The 22100-nt window shown below is 40.0% G+C and overlaps 1 protein-coding gene across 2 annotated transcripts in view; it reads left to right on the top strand.

Moving 5' to 3' along the window:
• The window catches only part of GRL (transcription activator), a 190099-nt gene that overhangs the window by 111813 nt on the left and 56186 nt on the right, over nucleotides 1-22100 (top strand). For both annotated transcript variants that reach the window (XM_090015945.1, XM_090015946.1), the window contains one exon: nucleotides 11136-11217. In XM_090015945.1, the coding sequence (XP_089872071.1) occupies nucleotides 11136-11217 (82 nt within the window). The remainder of the gene's footprint in view (nucleotides 1-11135; nucleotides 11218-22100) is intronic.

Below are 22100 nucleotides of genomic sequence, written 5' to 3' on the forward strand. Positions count from 1 at the left end.
ACTTAAGTATGGTTCTGGATCCGAAACTTGGATCCGTGCCCAATTCAACCTATTTTACGCATAAAACATTAAAATTTTTAATGGAAAAATTTGCAGTTATTACAATGGGCCTCCATATTACTGTCCGAAACATGATAGTTCGAACCACTAAGTTTAAAACCAAGGGATAAGTGAGAGTCTTTTTCGCTCATTAGAGAGGATAGAAGATGAAAAATAACACGTACCTCAAAAGATTTTCAAGTCTTTCTTGACAAAAGAGGCTTATAAAATATTGCCCGATGAAGATGATCCACTTCAAATTTCAATAGCTTGAAGGCACGTTTTTCGAGGCACTTCAACAAAAATGAAGACTTGCACGATCCTCTTTCAACGAGGCTTTGATACCATGTGAAATTATCTTTAATAAGATACTATGATCAAGACCTTAATATTATTGATAATAAACCCGGCACACATGTACAAAAAGAACTTTTTAGAACACTTGTGCACAAAAACACAACCCACCAAATCTCACAAATGCACAACGGCATAAAAAATATTGGAGAAACTTTATTGAGCACTTGGGCTTTGACTCAAAGCCATAAAAATACAAGAGGGGTGAAGCCCATATTTATAACCACACAAAGGAGCCACATAGGGGGCTCCCAAGAGAGTTGTTGGGAGCCCCCAACGGTCACATATGTGACCGTTGGAGGCTCCCCAATGACTCGTTGGGGAGCCTCCCTATGTGGCACAAATAACAAAAAAGAAAAAAGAAAAGAAAGAAAAGAAAAAAAAAGTCACAATCATATTCCAAATGGAATATGCGTAAAATAAGAATTTACAGAAATACCCTTTTCAAGTGAAAGACAAGACAAAAAAAAGAAATAAGTAAATATATTTATATATATAGATGGAGATGCATGTACATATATACATAGTACATATGTATATGTATCTCATTATATATATATGAATATATATATGAGATTACAATGTTGATACATAATTTAACAAAAACATCACTAGACTCTTGATCCCTTTAGGCAATATTTTATTAGAAACTAATCTCTCAATAAAGACTCGACCAGAATGACCTAACCTACTATGCCAAACATTTGGCTGAACATACTCTGTAATATTGAAGACACACGCAGGGGGCCTAGGCTTCGAATGACTATCCAGTTTAGGTCGGGCACTGAAGGGATCTTCTCTGAAGACATACATGTTGCTACATCTTTCTCCTTCAGCGATCGTCTTCCTCGTTTGAAGATCCTTTACATACACAAAAGATTGGGTAAACTCAATGCAAGAATTGGTATCATCAACAAGTTTAGAAACATAGACTATATTATTTTTAATGTTAGGAGAATACAATACATTGGTGTAACGCCCCAAAAATTTTAACCTTAATTATAGTTCAATTATTGAAATTTCGAGACCAATTATTTTTTGATAAGTATAAGTAAATCAGATCTTATAATGCGAAAATAATTTTTAAAAACGGTTAAGACTTTGGGCGCGGTTACACTAAAGATAACAATCAAATCAAAATGTACGGGATACACATTTCAAACAACGTACAATATAAGACTAAAATATGAAGAGTTTTAATTTCATTTCAAATCAGAGTATGAAAACAATAATTCAATCTCTACATGATCAAGTATTTAAAACGAAAAGATCATGAAACCAAGATCGCAAGGTAAGAGTGGACCCTCGAGGATGCAGCTCGACCTGCCCTTCGCTCCAACTACTCGTCATACTTTACCTGCATTACCTGTCCCCCATAAAACGGGGTCAGACTCGCTAAAGTCTGGTAAAACAACTCAAACTTAAACTTAAATAAAACATATCAAGCATTTAAAGGTAAAGATATATTATTCATCCATCGTCAAGTGATAGATAAGGGAACAACATCCTATGAGTCATTCATTTCAAGCATTCAAACATAAAACATTTAAAAGCATTTCATCACTTAATATTCTATTTAACCTTAACTCACGTAATAAAGCATAATCTGTATGCATTTAAGTCATACAAGTCATCGCATATATATATATATATATACATTCAGATCATTGCATCATTTTCATATGCATTCATAATTCTTATAAACAATAAGTCAAATCACATTTGACCATTCTAACGTGAAACACACGCACATACCTTATAAGTAATTTAGTTAGATATTCGTGACACACATCAATCATAATACATATGTGTGATATATTTACTCAAACAATCATAATGCAATTATTTGCAATGAAACTATGTAGGCGTGATGTATCATTCACCTAATAAGTCAAAACTAGTCATTTGTAGGCGTGATGTGTCATTCACCTATACGCTAACATAAGCGTCATAATCGTAACATCTTATCAAGATCTAAAATCAATAAGGATTTGATTATCATATCTGAGTTCAATTTATAATCATGCTATAATAGAAAAGCCAAATCTATAGATTCATAACTGGCTATCTCAATCAACTCAGAAAATCATCACAATTCATCATAACATTTCATTTATTTATAATAAAGATTTACAAAATCCACCCCGGATCACCTGGTCTGGGAAATGTACACCCTCACAAGGAGTTACCGCCCTAGACGGATGGTTTGCCTGGTCTTAGACAATGCACTTCCTCACAGGAATATACTGTCTTCGCGGGCTACCCGCTCTTGGACAATGCACTTTCTCACAGAGACTTACCGCTCTAGCCGGATTACCTGATCTGGTCATGCACAACCTCACAGAGAATCTTTTGGGAACAATTCCTCAACGGGTACCATATCCAGTAAAAACTATTGTGATACATGCATCGATACAATTGACCACTCTCAGGGTCGACAACAGTCTATATGGGCATAAGCATGTATACAATCAAAGCATCACACCATACATCACTTCATATGACATTAAAATTATAAAATCACACATTTAACCAATAAGGTCTTATGAACCAAAGTTCACTATTGAACTTAAACATTTATTGCATGTATTCATAATTTCATTTCACGCGGCATTTAAATCATATCATATATAAGCATATTATCTTACACATCATATCATTGCCACAAAGAACATTACACTCCGTAAATTGAACCTCGAAGCATGCGTAAACAAAACATGAGTTCTATGCATGAATACGTGAACATGCACATTTCATAATATGAAGCAACTAAACCTCAACATACATAACTCCTACGTAGTTCGAGATTTGCACATACGATAAAAGTTATATGTATTTTTCACCACATGAATCGATATATCACCTTAGATATAATTGTGTAAGGATTGGTCAAAATCTCATTGACCATTCTGCCGTACATCATACGTATATATTTCTTAAGCAAACAAGACATACAAGTTCAAAACAATTTATAACATTCACATGCTTTCTTCTATACAAGAATAAATGAGTCTATTATATGACAAGACAATATATATAACATTCACATTATGCATCGAACACGACTTATACATGTCCATAGTTGTTATATCTGTAGGGGTGGCAAAACCTGACACGACCCGCCAACCCGCCTCTTAGGCGGGTTCGGGTTTGGCTTAAACTAACCCGTTTAATAAACGGGTCGACCTGCCTAACCCATTTATTAAACGGGTCGGGTTCGTGTTAGGGGTATGCCAACCCGACTGACCCGTTTAATAAACGGGTTAGGCAAAAAATAGCAAATTACCCTATAAATCATTACCAAGAGGCAAATAACACACAAATACACTCCAATAATTTACAAACTCCAAAAATATATTGAAATATAATATATATATAATTTGATTTATTGCCCAAAATAGTTCTATAAATGCAAATTATGTTAGAATCTCCACTGGTACCTGTATTGAGATGAGAGAGAGAGAGAACATAAGAAGAAAGGTAAGAGTGGTTGCGACTGTCACGATTTCAACCACTGAAATCGTGACCTAAACTTGTATTAATAAGTTTACATTACAATAATATGGATCCGGGTCTGGTGTGTCTAGACCCAAATAAAATAAAACATTACAAACTTTACATGACTCGGGTCCTATCCAGACTGTACATACAATGGACTTGGGTCGGGTCCTAATGACCCAGAATACCACTTTTTCACCCCCCCTGAAGTTGATCATGGTTTTGGACCATGAACAACTTGCCTTTAAGCATCCAAAAATGATCCTTTGTTGAGCCCTTTGTAAATATGTCTGCAACTTGTCTTTCAGTATTGACAAACTCAGGCTCAATCTCTTTTTCTTCAACTTTTTGTCTTACAAAGTGTTGGTCGATCTCAATGTGCTTAGCACGACTGTGATGTACTGGATTGAATGACATGTTGAGAGCACTTTGGTTGTCACATAGCAAGATAGAGTGTGAGATCTTTTCTCCTACTTCAGTTAGTAGATGCCTGATCCATGTGGCTTCGGCAGTAGCGGCAGCCATGGGTCTATATTCAGCCTCAGTGCTTGATCTAGCGATAGCCTTTTGTTTTCTACTGCTCCAATCCAAGAGACTAAATTTCTTCTAATGAAGACACAATATCCTGATGTAGATCTTCGTTCATCAGGATCTTCTGCCCAATCTGCATCACAATATACAATAAGTTCATGCTCATCCTTGCCATATGACTGTGGTGAATATATCAATCCATCCCCAATAGTTCCTTTCCGATATCTAAGAATCCTCTTAACCGCTTCCATATGTCCAGTACATGGTGCATGCATAAACTGAGACACTTGATTGACTGAATAAACAATTCCAGGACAAGTGAATGTGAGATAATGTAACATTCCTATTAGTCTGCGATACCTGGTGGGGTCTTCACACAGATCTCCATCATGAGCGCTAAGTTTTTGGTGAAGCACACTTGGAGTTCCTAGAGGTTTGCAGTCTTTCATGCCTGCCTTGCTGAGAACATCTACGATGTACTTGTGCTGAGTGAGCATCAAGCCATGAGCCTGGTTATCAACTTCTACACCAAGAAAATAGCGCAGGACACCAAGATCTTTCATTTTGAACCTCTGACCTAGTAAGTTTTTTACTTCTTTGATGTGAGCTTCAAAGTTTCCTGTGATGACAATATGATCAACATAAATTAATAGTAGAGTGGTCACATTCTGGCTTCTAAAAATAAATAATGAGTAATCCAGTACGGAACATGAAAATTCATGTTTTTGAATCTCAAGCGAGAAGCTATCAAACCAAGAACGAGATGCTTGTTTTAGACCATAGATAACTCTCTTTAGCATGCACACATGGGTTTTACAATTTTGTTCTTGATATCCAGGGGGTTGTTCCATGTAAACTTCCTCCTTCAAATCCCCATGCAAGAAGCATTTTTCACATCAAGCTGACTCAACTTCCATCTATGTTCAACAGCTAGGGAAAGAATAATTCGAATTGTTCCCATTCTCACCACCGGACTGAAGGTCTCATCATAGTCTTGCCCTGCTTCTTGGGTGAACCCTTTTGCCACAAGTCTTGCCTTGTATCGTTCAATGGTTCCATCTGGCTTATACTTTATTTTGTAGACCCATTTGCATCCGACAACATTTTTGCCAGGTGGTCTGGGAACAACTTCCCAGGTTCCGCATTCATATAAGGCCTGCATTTCGTCATTCATGTCTTCTACCCATTTGGTAAAAGTGGCTGCCTGATAGTACATAATGGACTCATCTTCCTTATTGAGTGTAGTTAAAAAGAGCTGAAGATCCAAGGAGAAGTTGTTATAGCTGACCCACCTATCAATAGGATGTTGTATGCGATTTGATTTTCTGACCTCAAGAGTATGAGAGGAAGTAGGATCGACGACTGAGGCATGATCTGGATGGCTTGATGCTTTCGGTCTCTGTCTAGAATAGAAAATGCCTTTGTATCTGCCCGGTACGAATGATGGTACTTCCTCCTCATTCTGTGATCCCGATGTCCCAGTGTTCTCAAACATCTCTTCTTCTTGCTGCACACAATCTGGGGAACAAACTTCATTGGAACTAACCAAAAGTTCTGAACTCAGCCAAGGATAGTAAACTTCAGTTGTGTTAGGGGACATATCCGTTGTGTCGGCTCTGATACCATGTTAGAATCTCCACTGGTACCTGTATTGAGATGAGAGAGAGAGAGAACAAAAGAAGAAAGGTAAGAGGGGTTGCAGCTGTCACGATTTCAACCACTGAAATCGTGACCTAAACTTGTATTAATAAGTTTACATTACAATAATATGGATCCGGGTCTGGTGTGTCCAGACCCGAATAAAATAAAACATTACAAACTTTACATGACTCGGGTCCTATCCAGACTGTACATACAATGGACTTGGGTCGGGTCCTAATGACCCAGAATACCACTTTTTCAAATTATACCCTGATTGACTTGAATGAACAAATGAATATGTAATAAATAAATAAATGAAATTCAAAAGCTAGAAACACAATTCTAATTTGGAGATAAAAAATGAGTTCTTTATTTATTAATAATCCTTAAAAATTACGGGTTTTACAATTGGATAAGTGGATAGTACAGGATTTAGATAAGAGAAATAAGGACATTTCCAAAATGTGTGATGGGGTGACATCTACCATCTCCAGTAATAATATTACTTCTACCAGAATAAGGAATTAATCTAAAGAATTTACCTGCATCACCTGAGAAAATCATGCCTCTTTCTTTTCTTTTATAACTGAAACTATAGTAATAAGATACATTCCAAAAATACCCCTAGTTACATATGATACAAAGGGATTTAAATAAGGAGTAAAGAAAGAAATAATAATAAACAATATAAGATGGATCAATCCAGATCCATCTATCTACTCGACTCATGCCAATAATCCTAACTATAGAACACTCCAATTCTTTTCACCTTCAAATGGTCTCTTTGTCTCTTGGTTACAATATATGCACTTGTCTCATGATACCTTTGTACTTCATAAATTTCTTTTCTTTGATGCCTTAGGAAAAACACTTGCTACCATTTATTTTGGATGTAATATCGTGTGTGTTTTCATGATTTATAACTTCAAAAATTATGAAATTTTGGCTAAGTATTTTATGAGATTGATAAAAATTCTGAAAAATACCTTTAAAAATAGGTGACGTCAGCTGGGTCTGGGCATGGCTCAGAGTCCATTGACAAGACCAAAATGAGACACTTGATATTTGAGAATTTTTTTGTTTTTAACCTTTAAATTTGAGCGAAATTCAGGTTAAATTCATGCAAAATTCGGAAGCAAAAATTAGGTAAGTATACTGTTAAATGCGTCTCGTAATTCTAAGAATGTTGGTACCTTGTTTTTCGAAAGTCAGGTTACGTTGGCTTGAAAATCACATTTTTCAAAAATGACCCGCCTCTATTTTGACCTTGTTCTGGATTGGATCAGACTGGATCCGACCTGTTTGATCCAAGTTGATACGGATCTGGATTCTGTCTGGAACCCGTATTAACTAGGATCTAGTCCAGGTTGGATCTATATGGATTTTGGATATGAATTTGGATTTTGGATATGAATTTGGATCTTGGATCAAGATCTGGATCTAAATGCCAAATATGGCTGGTTTAAAGCTTTAAAATCAATTTAAAAGTTAAATTGGGTAGGTAGAGTTCTACGTGGAGTAGAACTCTACCATAGGATGGTTTCCAGAGGGGGGCGACACCCTCTTGAACATTCCATATATATATATAATAAAAAATTTAATTAATAAAAAGGAGTATTTAGAGAGGTAGAGTTCTACCTTTGGTAGTACTCTCTATTAGAGAGTGATATCTAGAGGGGATGTCCCCTCTAGATAAGGTGTTTAAAATAATTAAAATAAATAAAAGATAAAAAGAATAAATTCTAGATAACATTACAAAAAGGGGGCTGGACTCTCCCTCTCTCTAGAATCGTATTCTAGAGAGAGAGAGCCCAATTCGTGGAAGAGAGAGAAAAAAGAAAGAAAGAGAGGAAGGAATGGAAGAAAAGACAAAAAAGACAAGGAAAATCCATCGTTCACATCAAACATCCAACGATTTTCGATATTTCTACATATCCAATCTAAGGTACGTGTTTCTCTCTAGATTCATACGGGAAGAAAGAGTTTAAAATCAGATTCATGTAAAATTTTAGATGAGAAAATAAAATCTGATTCCAAAAACATGTTTAAACCTATGTCATGGTTCTCGATTTCCTGTATTCTTGGTTTGATGTAACCATGCCAATGGTTTTTCATGTTTAAAGCATGTGTTCGACATCAATAGATTTACATATTATAGAAATACATGTCAATTTTCTGCATCTAGTCTATTTGTGCTGATATATATATATATATATATATATATATATATATATATATATATATATAGAGAGAGAGAGAGAGAGAGAGAGAGAGAGAGAGAGAGAGAGAGAGAGAGATTTTGGCCCTATCGATTTTGGGCATATGCTGATATGTTAGATTCATGTTCAAAAGAATATTGATATTTTTGTTTTGGAATCAGTTTTGATTCCACTTAGGATTTGTCGATTCCATCATAATGGCAGTTCGATCAGGCCTGTCGATCTGCTCATAAGTGATTTTTTTTGGGGGCTGATCAGGTCGGCACTGCTGGCTGACAGTGCAGGCTATCAGACCTGTTGTAAATCTTTTTTTAATATGTTATCACACCTGTTTACAGGCTGATTTTGTTGGTTGTAATCAACATGTGTTTCTGTTAATTATACACTATCTAGATGACCTGTTGTAGATAAATTTTCCTTGATGCATCGAATCTGATTTTATGAGATCCCGTCAGTTGTTACAATTAAAAATTTGTTTTCCTGTTAGAATACATGTTGCTTTCGGGTGCTGGTCAGATTCGAAAACATGTTTTGGGTGTTGATTAGACCTGAAAATGCATGTTTTTGGGTGCTGGTCAGACTTAAAAACATGTAGTTTCTAGGTGCTGATCAGACCTCAATATGCACGGTTTATAGGTGCTAATCAGATCTGAATATGCACGGTTTCTCGGTGCTGATCAGACCTGAATATGTGTAATAACCGTGAATTTTACCGACTTAAATAAACTTGAAATTCATGTCCTTAAGCTAGTACAAGAATAATTCTATCGTTTTATTTGTTTATTCATATTTGGATCTCGGATATCATGTTTGGATCTTCAATATTGGATCCCTAATATCCTGTTCGGATCTTCCATATTCCATTCGGATCCTAGATATTGGATCACAAACATTTAATTGAATATCTACTAATAGATTTCGGTCAAATGGATCAAATCTTTGGGATTGGATCCTCAATATCATGGTCAAATTTAATATTGGATCCATGACGAATGGAGTGGATTTGCGAAGTTTAAATCAAATTTTTAATGAGAAAATTTCTATATTGGGCCTAAAACACTTTAGTGGGGTTTGTTTAGCCTATGCGATGTTCGGATCCATAATATTGCATTTGGATCCTGGACATCGAAGATTTAAATATGGCAAGGATCCAATTAAAATTTTTATGTTTGGATCCATAATAGTGGTCTGGATCCATGTATGTTAATTCAGATCCATAGTGTGAAGAAAACTTTGGATCCTTAGATCCGTATTTTTTTAAAAGGGTTTTATGAACCATGGTTGCCAGTTGAGGAAGCGGGAGCGGGAGCGGGAAGCGATACGGGAAGTGAGGCACTTTCAAAATTTTAGGAAGTGGGAAGCGTGGGACTACTTAGGAGCGAATCGGGAAGCGTCTCGGAAGCGAGGGGGAAGCGAAAAAAATAAAAATAAAAAATAAAAAATATAAAAATTGAAAAAAAATGGGGGAAGCGTGATGAAGGGAAGCACGCTTCCCATAAAAGGGAAGCACGCTTCCCATTTAAAAGTGGCGTTTCCCCTCACGCTTCGAAAGCACGATGTTTCGCGCTTCCGAAGCACGCTTCCCCTTTTACCTAGGCGCTTCCGGTAACTCTGTTATGAACACAACGGATCTTGGATCCATAATAAGTTAGTGGAGATCCATGATAATGTAATTGGATCCAAAGTAATTTAATTTGGGTTTATGTTAAAAAATTTAAATATTAATACTTTAAAAAAATTTAAAAGAAGATCTGGATCCGCAGATAGATCCGGATAAGCCCAAAGCGTGGACCCAAAAAGATATATGGGTTGCGGGTCACGGTTGATCCAAATGCACACATGCATGTGCGTTAAATAAAAAATAAAATAAAAATTAAACATAAACCCTAAGTAGGGTTTACTTCTCTCCTTTTGATAAGGATGAGGGGCGGATGAGCAGCTGCGTGAAACTGCTATTCACGCAGCTGGGAAAGGGTAACCGACTCACCCTTCCCCTCCCCACGATCTCCACACTCTAACCCCTCGTTAGCCCTCTCTTTTTTATTGCGCATTTTTCCTCTCCCATTCTCTCTCTCTAACCGACCCTTCTCACGCATTTTAACCCCATCTCCTTCTTCCTCTCGTTATCCTTCTTCCCCTCTTTCTCTTTCTCTTCCTCTCGTTGTCTCTTCATCTCCCTCTCGATTTGGAGAACGTTGTGCACGGCTACACCAAAGCGCGACAACAAGAGGAAAATCTTCAAAGAGGTAGGGTCTATTTGTGATTTTGTAAGGTATTTGTTATTGCATGATATTTGTTTAAATGTTTGAATGGTAAGTTGATTATGAAAATTGTTGTGATATTCTTCTAAAATTATTCATGAATTTGGTTTGTGCTATTTCTTTATTGTTTTAATTTTTAGAGGAATTCGTACAGAGGACTTTGGTTCTTACTCATTTAAAAAAAAAAACTGTTTTACGGGACCCGGTTGTCAGTGATGTTTGGACTTGCTAGCTGGAGACTGCGAGCCTTGTGTGACAACGTTTGGGTTATTGATAGAGTGGCTCCTGTCATAGACAATTTTATTATTTCTACTTATATGACATTTATTTCATTGATTAATAAATTTGTTTATTCTTCGTTGATTCAATGCACTGTCTATTGTGGTTCGGTATATATATTAAATCTGTGAGGCCCGGATCCTTGGGGTCATTACAGTGGAGGTTAATGCTTGGTATATTCAAAAGAGAATTGTTCTTGGGTTTGTATGCCTAATCTATATGGCCCACTCTTGTGCATATATAAATAATTCAATGCATGTATTGTGTTTTCTTTTCTTTTTTCTTTTTAAACTAAAAAGGTGCAACCTTGCAGGTGTGTAGATGAGCTTGAGTCCCAACTGTCTGAGCATGGAAGCCTTCACAAGCTATATTTCTATCATCACCACCTTACAACTGTAAGCACTATTTTTGTCGATATCCCTATGTAAAAATATATTGTTCATGCATTCTATATTAGTGTTTATGTAGTGTAGAGCATTTTTGCCTTTGTTGATATGTACAGAGTAGTTTTTGTCTTTACACTATATATTCTATATGTAGTCAAATAGGGTTTTGTATGAGAGCATTTATGTCCTGTTTTCTTTCTTATGCTGTAATAAGAGGGTCGACTCATGTATGATGCAAGGAGGTGAACCAAAACACTATTGAAATCATAATACACTTTGCCTCCATTTTCCCTTCTCCTTGCAGCTTAAGATGGTATCAGGTCATAAAGGCGGGATTGCTCATTGGATTAGGGGTTAAAGAGGAGCAGTTGGGTCTCTGTTTGAGATGAACAATGTAGTTTAATGGAAGGCAACAGCCATATATGGCATCATCAAGATTTTGAATTCCTGGTAATATAGCTCATATATATGTTGGGTCATTTAGCTTTGGTTAAAACATCTGAAAATGAGGTATTTGCAACAAATCCCTTTCTATTAGGAGCTATTTTGAGAAAGTATCGAACTTTTAAAGTTTTTCTGTCTTTTCAATGCCTGGTAATATAGCTCATATATTTGTTTTGGGTTGTTTTGCTTCCATTAGAACATCTAAAATGAGATGTTTGCAAGAAACCCCATGCAATTTGGAGCTATTTTGAGGAAGTTGCAGACTTTCTCAGATTGTCTGTCTGTCAGACTAAAACTGGAAGTTGGTAATTTCCTACTTTATTGGTCAGTTTGGATGCCTGAAACTTGTTCCTCTAGGATCATTTTGCTAAAGAAACATAAATAAAATGATATTTAGGTGCTTGGATGGTAAATTTTAATCATTATTGCATTTTTTTGAAGAAAAAGGGTTGGCAGCAACATATTTCCAATGTCTTGGCACAGTAAATCAGTGACTGACTGATTACATGCTGTTTTCTGACCTTCACTTGTTTTTTTTGAGTTGTAAATGTATGTAGCAGCCCTGTCCGCCACAACATTTGTAACGCTCCAAAATTGTGGACTTGAAACCTTTTATGAAAAAGGTTGAAAGCTTTGAAATCGATATTTTATCAGAGTTTGAAACAGGAGTTCAGCGGAAATCATAGTTGAAATAGCAAGTCTCTAGACCTTAAGCACATTACAATGCAAACGCAAACTTCTCTTTACAAACTGATTTGCAACTCAAGTATATATTTTATTGAAATGAAAAGAAGAACAAAGTTTTAGTAATCCAGAGTTTTAATCAGAAGAGATGCTTTTCAAAAAACTTCATACCACACTATCAAAATGTCCTCAGGAGCGCAACGTCAGGAAATGGGTCTCTTCTTAAACGCATCACGACATCGTGCCATCGCAAGCTGTATGACCTGTTCATCACCTGCCCATGAAATGAGTCAGTCTCACAACAGAGTAGTAGGTCTGCAAAAGACAAGGAAGAACAAATGTTGCAATAAGATAATCGCTAGATCAAGCTGGAAAAAACAAGACTAGCAGAACTGACAAAACGTGCTGTGGAGTAAGCCAAGCTCTAGTAAAGCAAACAGCTAAATACAAGAGCAGTGAGGACCATAGTGCTAAACAAGCAACTATAGCAGTCCAACAGATGCTATAGGTGAAGAGTAACTAACTCTATCCACCAATCAAACAAAACAACTGCATAAGACAAGTATTCATAACAATGCTCGCAATACATACAGTTACCATTTGATGGCTCAGTCCATCGGCAAGTAGCTACATTAATTATAAGGCACAAGCTATTTCGTCACAAGCAATTCATAAGTCACACATGATAAGCAATCATACGGTAGCAGTGATATCACAATATGTAACAACTAGCATAATGCTGGTATTATAAGTAATTGACTAATATGAGAAGCTAGTTATTTCTAAGCAAAGAACTGTGTAAGCAGTTTAACAAACTAGAGTAATGCCTCGATAAACATGCATAGCTAAACGTGTAGCATACCGAACTATCGAGCTAACAAGCAAGCAATCAATTCACGTCAGCATGCATATCTCATAATCATGTGTGAGTTATGTCTTGTCTCATTATGAGCAGGCCGTTGTGGGTACGCACAAGGCAAAACGTAGAAACAACCGAGATCGATTCGGGGGTCCATTATGCTATGTATTTTATTATAGCTCGAATGACTGACTGAGTCCGCTTCCTAAGGAGACAGTCAGTGACCAAGAGAGTAAATCCCCAAAGGCAGACAAAGGCCCATGGATGCATCCAAACTTCTGCAGAAGTGGCCTGAAGCATTTTCTCTAACCTCCGATGACTGGAGAAGTTGGACCTTTGCCCGTAATAGCCATTAATGACCTGTCCATCAGAGTTTTGTACCATCCATCCTCTCTCTTGATGAACCGTCCCGAACGAGCACGACGAGGGTTTCTTAACCGCCGTCCCATTCTACATGCTCTGGTCTTTCGACCCAGTCGAGCATCTTGCCTGTGAAGGCGCACAATTATCATTATGTGAATTACACGCGCAATTGCGCGTTCGTGGCAACCACACACCTCTCATCCTACTCACCGCAGTACGCAACGTACCCGTTCAAAAGTACAACCATGATGAGAAGGGTCAACCCATAGTGAGGGTAGAAACATCACTCTTGTGATCTCAAACACATGCTATTGCATGTTCGAGGTAGACATAGACCTCTCATCCTACTCATCGTAGTATGCAACGTACCTGTTCAAAAGTACAACCACGATAAGAGGGGCATGGATTCTCAGAAGCAATCCATCAACAATAATCTCGCGAAAGAAGAAAGTGCACCAACTATCTTGGTTTGACCAGAAAGCCTAGAAACTAGGTTTCGCATCAGGGGTGATGTAACGCCGATCTAGCGATGGCGCAAGTACCTCAATAGGACTCTCGCCCTACTCGTGCACAGGCTCCTAAACAAGGTTATCCGAGTCGTATTGAATACGCAAACTGAAGTTGTAACACACTTCTCTCAAATACATCGATTTGGGAGATCCAGATGCTATCTCGTGAAAGGCTTTCGAAATCTACTTTGCAAAACTATACGTTTCGAAAATAGGTTGGTGCTTAAAAAGTCATCCTTTGGAGAACCAAGGTGCATAAGTATGCATCATGTCTTTTAAGACAAATAAGCGAAATAGTATACACTATACACTCGAAGTTGCATTCAGGGAGTGCCAGCTGACAAGGGGCAAACCCGTGCACATACTAATACAATGGCAAATCGAGGGGCAAGACTCGATGTGCGAAGTTGCACCTCGAGCGTAAAACGCACAAGCCACACACGAGGCATGAAATCATACCTCGATCATCGAAATACACAAGCAGACAACTACGTAAGCAACTCACGAGGTATGAGATCCTATACTGACTAAGCAAGTGTAAAGGACGACTCACGAGGCATGGGGTTGTACCTCGATTAAACGCTAAGCGTAAGCAAGTAAAGGAGCATACAACAGAGGTAAAAATACATGCATGAAGTGTAGCAGCAAAGTAAGAACAAACAACACATACAAAAAGTAAGTGCAACAGAAGTACGACAACAACAGGAAAGTAAGGTACGAAGAGCAAAAGCTAGTAAGGCCATGACGCATAAAGCACGGGGCAATAAAGGTAAATGCAGAAAGCAAAGTGCGAGAACGTAAAGGAGGACCGAGATTGCACCCTGGAGTAAAAAGGCATACAAGTAAATGCCATGACGCATAAAGCGCGGGGCAACAAGAAAGATAAAACAGAAAGTAAATGCCAAGGCGCATAAAGCGCGGGACAACAAGAAAGAGAGTGCAAGAAAGTAAAGAGGACAAAGATCGCGAAACCACGTCCTTGAATATAAAGACATGAATTAAAAGCCTGCGCACATATAGCGCGACGATAAAAGAAAGGGAAAGTGCAAGAAAGTAAAGAAGATAAGGATCGCGAAACCGCGTCCTTGAATGTAAAGACATACATATATATTTCATACGTATATATATCATCCTCTTTAGTTATCTTTTCTTATTTAGCATTTATCTGTTCATTGTCCTTTTACGCAAGAATCCCCTACCTTGAGGGGTTGCAGGTCCTCGTACGCCTAGAGCGTAGGTAAGCACGAGCCACTAAGGCGAGCTGGATCCACCGTTGAACCTGCGATGCTTAGAACATTAGTATATGCCATAATATAAATGAGAAGCGGGTCCGATAAGACCTGCAGTGGTAACGGACCCCAAACACAAGGGTAGGCAGGGAGCTCAGCTCCCTACAGAGAAGCAACAGAGGCAACAAGGCCTCCCGCAGGTTGCAGTGCTAGAGGCAGGGCCCTCAACCCTGCTGGCAAAAGCAGCAGAGTGCCTGCCAGAACAGAGAAAGGCAGGGGAGGGAGCAGAGGCTCCCTACCACACCTGCCACAACAAGACAGGGGGAAACCTGTCGGAACACGAATCAAGACAGGGGTGCAACCCCCTGTGGGAAATGAGACAGGCAGGGGCAAATAAACCCCTGTCGATAGCAAGAACAAGGCAGGGGGCAAATCCCCTTGCCGGAGAACAAACGAGGTGCAGGGGGCCTTGCCCCCTGCTAAAAAACAGGAAAGCAGGGGGGCTTCGCCCTCTACTGGGAAACCAAAGGAGGCAGGGGGCAGAACCCCCTGCCGAGAAGCAATAGGAGAGCAGGGGGGCTCCGCTCCTTGCTAGAAAAACAACTGAAGGCAGGGGGCGAAACCCCCTACCGAAAAACAAAGCAAAAGCAGGGGGGCCTCGCCCCCTGCCGGGCAACAAAAGAAGGCAGGGGGGCGAAGCCCCTTGTTGAGAAGCAAAACAAAGGCAGGGGGACCTCGCCCCCTACCGAGAAACACAAGGCAGGGGGGAAGCCCCCTGCCGAACACGAGATGGGGGTAGTGAAAGAATATGAATAGGGCTTCAAGATGAAAGAATCTGAATAGGGCTTCAAGATAGTGCGCCTTCAAGCTTTGGAGAATAGCCTTCAATCTGAAAATACAAAATAAAGAGAAGAGAGGAGAGGGGGAGAAGAGGAGGATGCCAAATGGAAAGTAGGGCACGTTAAAGTATCGTGACCCTCTCTTAATAAGATATATATAGGATCTAACACTACTGAACAAAATACATGAAAAATATACAGGATTACAAGTATGCCACCGCCCAAGCATGGGGAAAGCATACGCTCGGATATGGATCCAATATCGGATCCATATCCGATACAAATACAATTCTAACATCCCCTCTCAAGTTGTGCATGAGTTTTCATCATGCCCAACTTGTTCTTCAAATGCCAAAACTGTGATCCAGTGGGTCCTTTGGTGAAAAGATCAGCAACTTGTTCAGAAGTATGTATATATGCAGGGGAGATTTCCTCATCTTCTATTTTTCTGACGAATGAAATGTTGATCAATCTCAATGTGCTTGGTACGACTGTGAAGTATGGGATTGAATGAAATTTTAATGGCACTTTGATTGTCAACCAGCATGGAAGATTGAGCAATAGGAAGAGATAATTCCCCAAGGAGGTGACGAAGCCAAGTAGCATCGGCAGTGCCAGCAGCCATGGCCCTATATTCAGCTTCTGTGCTGGATTTTGCAATGGCGCGTTGTCTGCGACTACTCCAACAGACAAGATTAGAATTGAGAAAGACACAATAGCCAGAAACAGATCGGCGTTCATCAAGATCGCTTCCCCAATCAGCATCAGTGTAAGTAGAGATAATATGACCATCCACAGTAGGAGACATGCGTTTATAAGTAAGTCCATCGCCAATAGTCCCCTTGAGATAACGTAAGATACGCTTGACAGCTTCCATATGAGTGTCTGTGGGAGCATGCATAAACTGGGAAACTTGATTGACATCATATACAATGTCGGGCCGAGTGAATGTCAAATATTGAAGTTTCCCAACAATACTGCGGTAAAGGGTTGGAACAGGATATGCAGGACTGCCATCTGAAACGTTCAACTTTGCATGCAAAACACTGGGCGTGTTAATGGGCTTACAATCAGACATACCAGAGGATGTGAGAATATCAAGGGCATACTTGTGTTGAGAAAGAGTGAGGGAATCCTCAGTCCTGTCTAATTCAACACCCAAAAAATATCTGAGGTCCGCGAGATCTTTCATTTTGAAGTGTTGTTCTAACACTTCTTTGATTTGGACGATATGAGAGGAAGTATTTCCCGTGAGAACAATGTCATCCACATATATCAATAACCAAGTAGTGATCCCTCCTTTGTGATAGATAAAAAGAGAATGATCAAGAGCACTCTTCTGAAAACCAGCTTCTTGAATGTGAAGGGAGAACCTTTCAAACCATGAACGAGAAGCCTGTTTTAACCCATATAATGACTTGTGCAACTTGCATACCCATAGATTAAAATCATTAGTAGCATATCCTGGTGGCTGTTCCATGTAGACGTCCTCTTTGAGGAAACCATGAAGAAAAGCATTTTTGACATCAAGTTGATGTAATGACCATCCAAAAGTAACAACAAGAGAGAGAATAACTCGAATGGTACTCATCTTAACAACAGGGCTGAAAGTCTCATCATAATCTTCCCCATGTTGTTGAGTGAAACCTCTAGCCACAAGACGAGCTTTATACCTATCAATACTGCCATCTGGTTTATATTTGATTTTATAAACCCATTTAGACCCAACAACATTCTTATCCCTTGGCCGTGGAACGACTTCCCATGTTTGACATTCATTCAAGGCTTCCATTTCTTCATTCATGGCTTCAATCCAACGGGAATTTTGAGAGGCTTGAGAATAACACTTTGGTTCAGTCTGTTTATGCAAACTGGTCATAAAAAGCTGAAAATCCAAAGTGAAAGTGTTATAGCTTATCCATCTATCCACGGGATGTCTCGCTCGAGTGGACCTTCGTGGATGAGAAGGAACAATGACAGAATCAGTAGTAGAGGCAGGAGTGCGACGAGAATAAACCAAGCCAGAAAATCTGTCTAAAGGAGGATCAACCATCTGAGTATCAGACATGTCTGCTTCAATGTGAGTACTGTCAGAAGGGGCTGGAAAAGTGGTCGGTTGAATCCCATCGCCTAAGATATTAGCACATAACCATGGATCATATAGTCTGGACGCTGAATCATGAATAGCCTTGGAAGAAGTGTGAAATTGCAATCTGAGTTCATAAAAAACATGTCTTGAAATATGTATACGGCCTGTTAGGGGATTATAGCACCTATAGCCTCGATAATGGTCTGCATAGCCCACAAACTGACACATTATAGCCCGAGCCTGAAGTTTGTTCCGGAGGCTGGAATCAACATGAACATAGCGAATGCATCCAAAAACCCGAAGCTCATCATACTTAGGATGCTCATGATTCAAAAGAAAGAAAGGAGATTTCCCTGCGAGAAGAGCTAAAGGCAATCGATTTATAACATAAACGGCCGTGTGAAATGCCTCAGTCCATAGAGTCATAGGGAGATCAGTGTCATGGAGCATGCTTAAGGCAGTCTCTACAATGTGTCGGTGCTTGCGTTCTGCAATGCCATTTTGCTGTGGCGTGTGTGGACAAGATATCTGTCTAGTGATGCCATGATTTAGCAAGTATTCAGTAAATTCAGATGATAAATATTCACCACCACCATCACATTGAAAATGCACTATGTTGGATGAAAATTTATTTTGGATGAGGGCATGAAATTGGCTAAACAAACGGAACACTTCAGATTTGTGTTTTATGAAGTGTATCCATGTATAGCGAGAAAAAGAATCAACAAAAATGACATAGTATCTATTGCCGGAAGGAGATGAGACAGGAGCTGGTCCCCAAACATCAGAGTAAATCGTTTCAAACAATTTAGAAGCTCTTTTATTGATGGAATTAAAAGGAAGGGCATGACTTACAAAGTTGACAGCTTGAGCACATGCCTGACTCACTAACAGGTCTCAGACTGGATTTGTGCAACAATCCATTATTAACAAGGCTAGAAATAAAAGAATGACTACAATGGCCTAATCGATTATGCCAAATGGACGGCATATCAATTTGAGTCAAATTGACTTCATTCGGACTGATAGGAAAAGAAACAGATGAACTGGACTTGGACACTGGAGGAGCTTCTTTGAGGACGTACATGTTGCCTTCACGAATTCCTTCAGCGAATATCGTCTTGGTGAGAGGATCCTTGACAAAAACAGAGGAAGGAGTGAATTCAACTGATGTGAAAGAGTCATCAATGAGTTTAGATACTGAAATAATGTTTTTCTTGACATTAGGGACGACTAAAACATTGTGTAAAGGAAGAGAAGTATGCGGCAAAGAAACATATGCATTACCAATGTGAGTAATTTTGTGGTGAGTGCCATCACCTGTAACTACAGAACCTTTTGCTAAATATGGAGATGCACTAGAGAGTTTACCTGCATCATCAGTCACATGGGCGGCAGCACCAGAATCCACATACCATACACCATCATCATTTTGCTTGAGATTCAGATTAGAAATAGCTGTCATTAAGAGTTGTTGTGCATCGGGCGTGAATGAGGAGGAAGACGCTCTAGAAATGATAGAGGGGGTTGGCCTGTGATCACGTCGACCTCCCTTAGCTTTGTTCTGAGGATTGTGCCAACATTCAGATTTAACATGTCCTCTCTTGTTGCAATAGAAACATGTAGGGATACGCTTTGGCATGTTAACAAAAGTGCTGCCCTGAGGAGTAGGAAGAATACCCTTTCCTTGTCCGGATGTATGAGCCCAAGTATGTGCACGCTGTCCTGACACACCATGTGTAGAAGTAACTAAAATGCTGGGCGAAGTAGAAATGGAAGCATCATGCCTGTGAACTCTACTAGCCTCATGCTGGATCAATTTTGCCTTTAAGTCTTCAAAAGAGGGTAAGACAGGGAGAACCTCCAGAGCAGTGCAAAATATATCAAACTCTGACCCTAGACCACTAAGAGCCTGCTGAACTTTATCCTTGTCTGAAATAGGATGGCCAATAACAGCAAGTTGATCGCTTACATTTTTAATCTCATAGAGATACTCAAGTACAGATCTGGAGCCTCTATTTATGCTTTGAAATTGACGCTTCAATTGAAGATATCTAGCTTCTGAAACTTCCGAGTATGTATTTGCATGCGTATTCCATAGTTGAAAAGCTGAGATATCATCATCTATACCTGCAAGCACTTCTTCAGAGAGGGTAGAAGTAATATAAGCAACTAAAGCCTGATCATGTGCCATCCATACGGCATATGCTGGATTAGGGATATTATCTGTAGCAGTCACCGAACTAGTAGCATCCTTTGTTTCACCCAAAATCAATTCAGGCGGGGCTGGAGTAGAGCCATCAATATGACCATATAGACAATGGCTCTTAATGAAAGGGACTATCTGACGTTTCCACGTCAAATAGTTGGAATGGGTTAACTTTTGGGAGATGAGTTGGGAGAGAAAACTCGAAGAGAGGGTGGACATGATTATGCTGATATAATATTTGCGTTTCCAAAGGTACTCGGCTGAAGGATCAGGCACTCGGCTGAAGGATGAGGATCAGGCACTCGGCTGAAGAATGAAGATCAAACTCAGCAGATCGTGGCCTGGTTGACAGGCGTGATGAAGAAGGCAGACGTAACTCAGCAGTTCGTCGATCGTGGCTGGAGAAGACTCGCTCGTGGCTGGAGAAACAGGCGTCGATCGTGGGTTGCTCTGATACCATGAAAGAATCTGAATAGGGCTTCAAGATGAAAGAATCTGAATAGGGCTTCAAGATAGTGCGCCTTCAAGCTTTGGAGAATAGCCTTCAATCTGAAAATACAAAATAAAGAGAAGAGAGGAGAGGGGGAGAAGAGGAGGATGCCAAATGGAAAGCAGGGCACGTTAAAGTATCGTGACCCTCTCTTAATAAGATATATATAGGATCTAACACTACTGAACAAAATACATGAAAAATATACAGGATTACAAGTATGCCACCGCCCAAGCATGGGGAAAGCATACGCTCGGATATGGATCCAATATCGGATCCATATCCGATACAAATACAATTCTAACAGGTAGGGGGGCAGAGCCCCCCCCTGATAGAAGGCCAGGGGAGGCACGGGGGCAAAATTTCCTGCCAAAAAACCACAAAGCGACAGGGGGGTGGAGCCCCCTATCGACGAGAGGCGATGATAGGGGGCTCAACGCCCCTGTCGACCGACTACAAAAAGGCAGGGGAGGTAACCCCCTGCCGACAAGAGGTGACGACAGGGGGCTTAGCCCCCTGTCGGCCAACTCCTCACAAAAGAAAAGAAGAAGAGGGGAGGGTTTACCTCGGGAGACCACGACAACAGGGGATGTCGCCGATGAGCGATTCCAAAATGCGATCACAGACGAGAGCAACAACGATCGTCGACTGAGCCGCCTCGGCAAGTGTGGCGACGGGTCAAAAACTCCGGCATCGAGGGCTCTGGCGCAACCGACGACTGGACGGAAGGTGGCAGGGGAGTCAGCTACACGTCGACAGTTCTGATCGTCGGTGGCCGCAAAGGAAGGGGTGATGACCGACGACTGGTGGTCATCGGCGACAGTGGTCGCCGGCGGCAGCAGTCGCTGGCAACGGGAGAGACAGAAAGGGGAAGAGAGATGGCGACGTCATCGATCACGGGTGGCGATGGTTGGATGAGTCGTAGAGGATGAGCAGAGCGACAGTGGCGATTGAACAAATCGAGAACGGAAGGGGTCGACGGCAGTGGAGGGCCACCAACGCTCGACGGTTGTCGACGCTCCGAGGTCGCCGACGACTCCGATCGTCGGTGTCTGCAGAGGAAAAGGAGGAAACGACGAGATCGGAGACTGGCGCAGTTGATGGTCGGACAGGAGGAAACAATGGGTTACTGAAGCTCGAAAGTCGTCAACGCAATCGTCAAGAGTCATCGATCGTT

Source organism: Nuphar pumila, chromosome 8, assembly GCF_984573655.1.
Source record: "Nuphar pumila chromosome 8, dmNupPumi1.hap1.1, whole genome shotgun sequence".
NCBI classification, from domain to species: domain Eukaryota; kingdom Viridiplantae; phylum Streptophyta; class Magnoliopsida; order Nymphaeales; family Nymphaeaceae; genus Nuphar; species Nuphar pumila.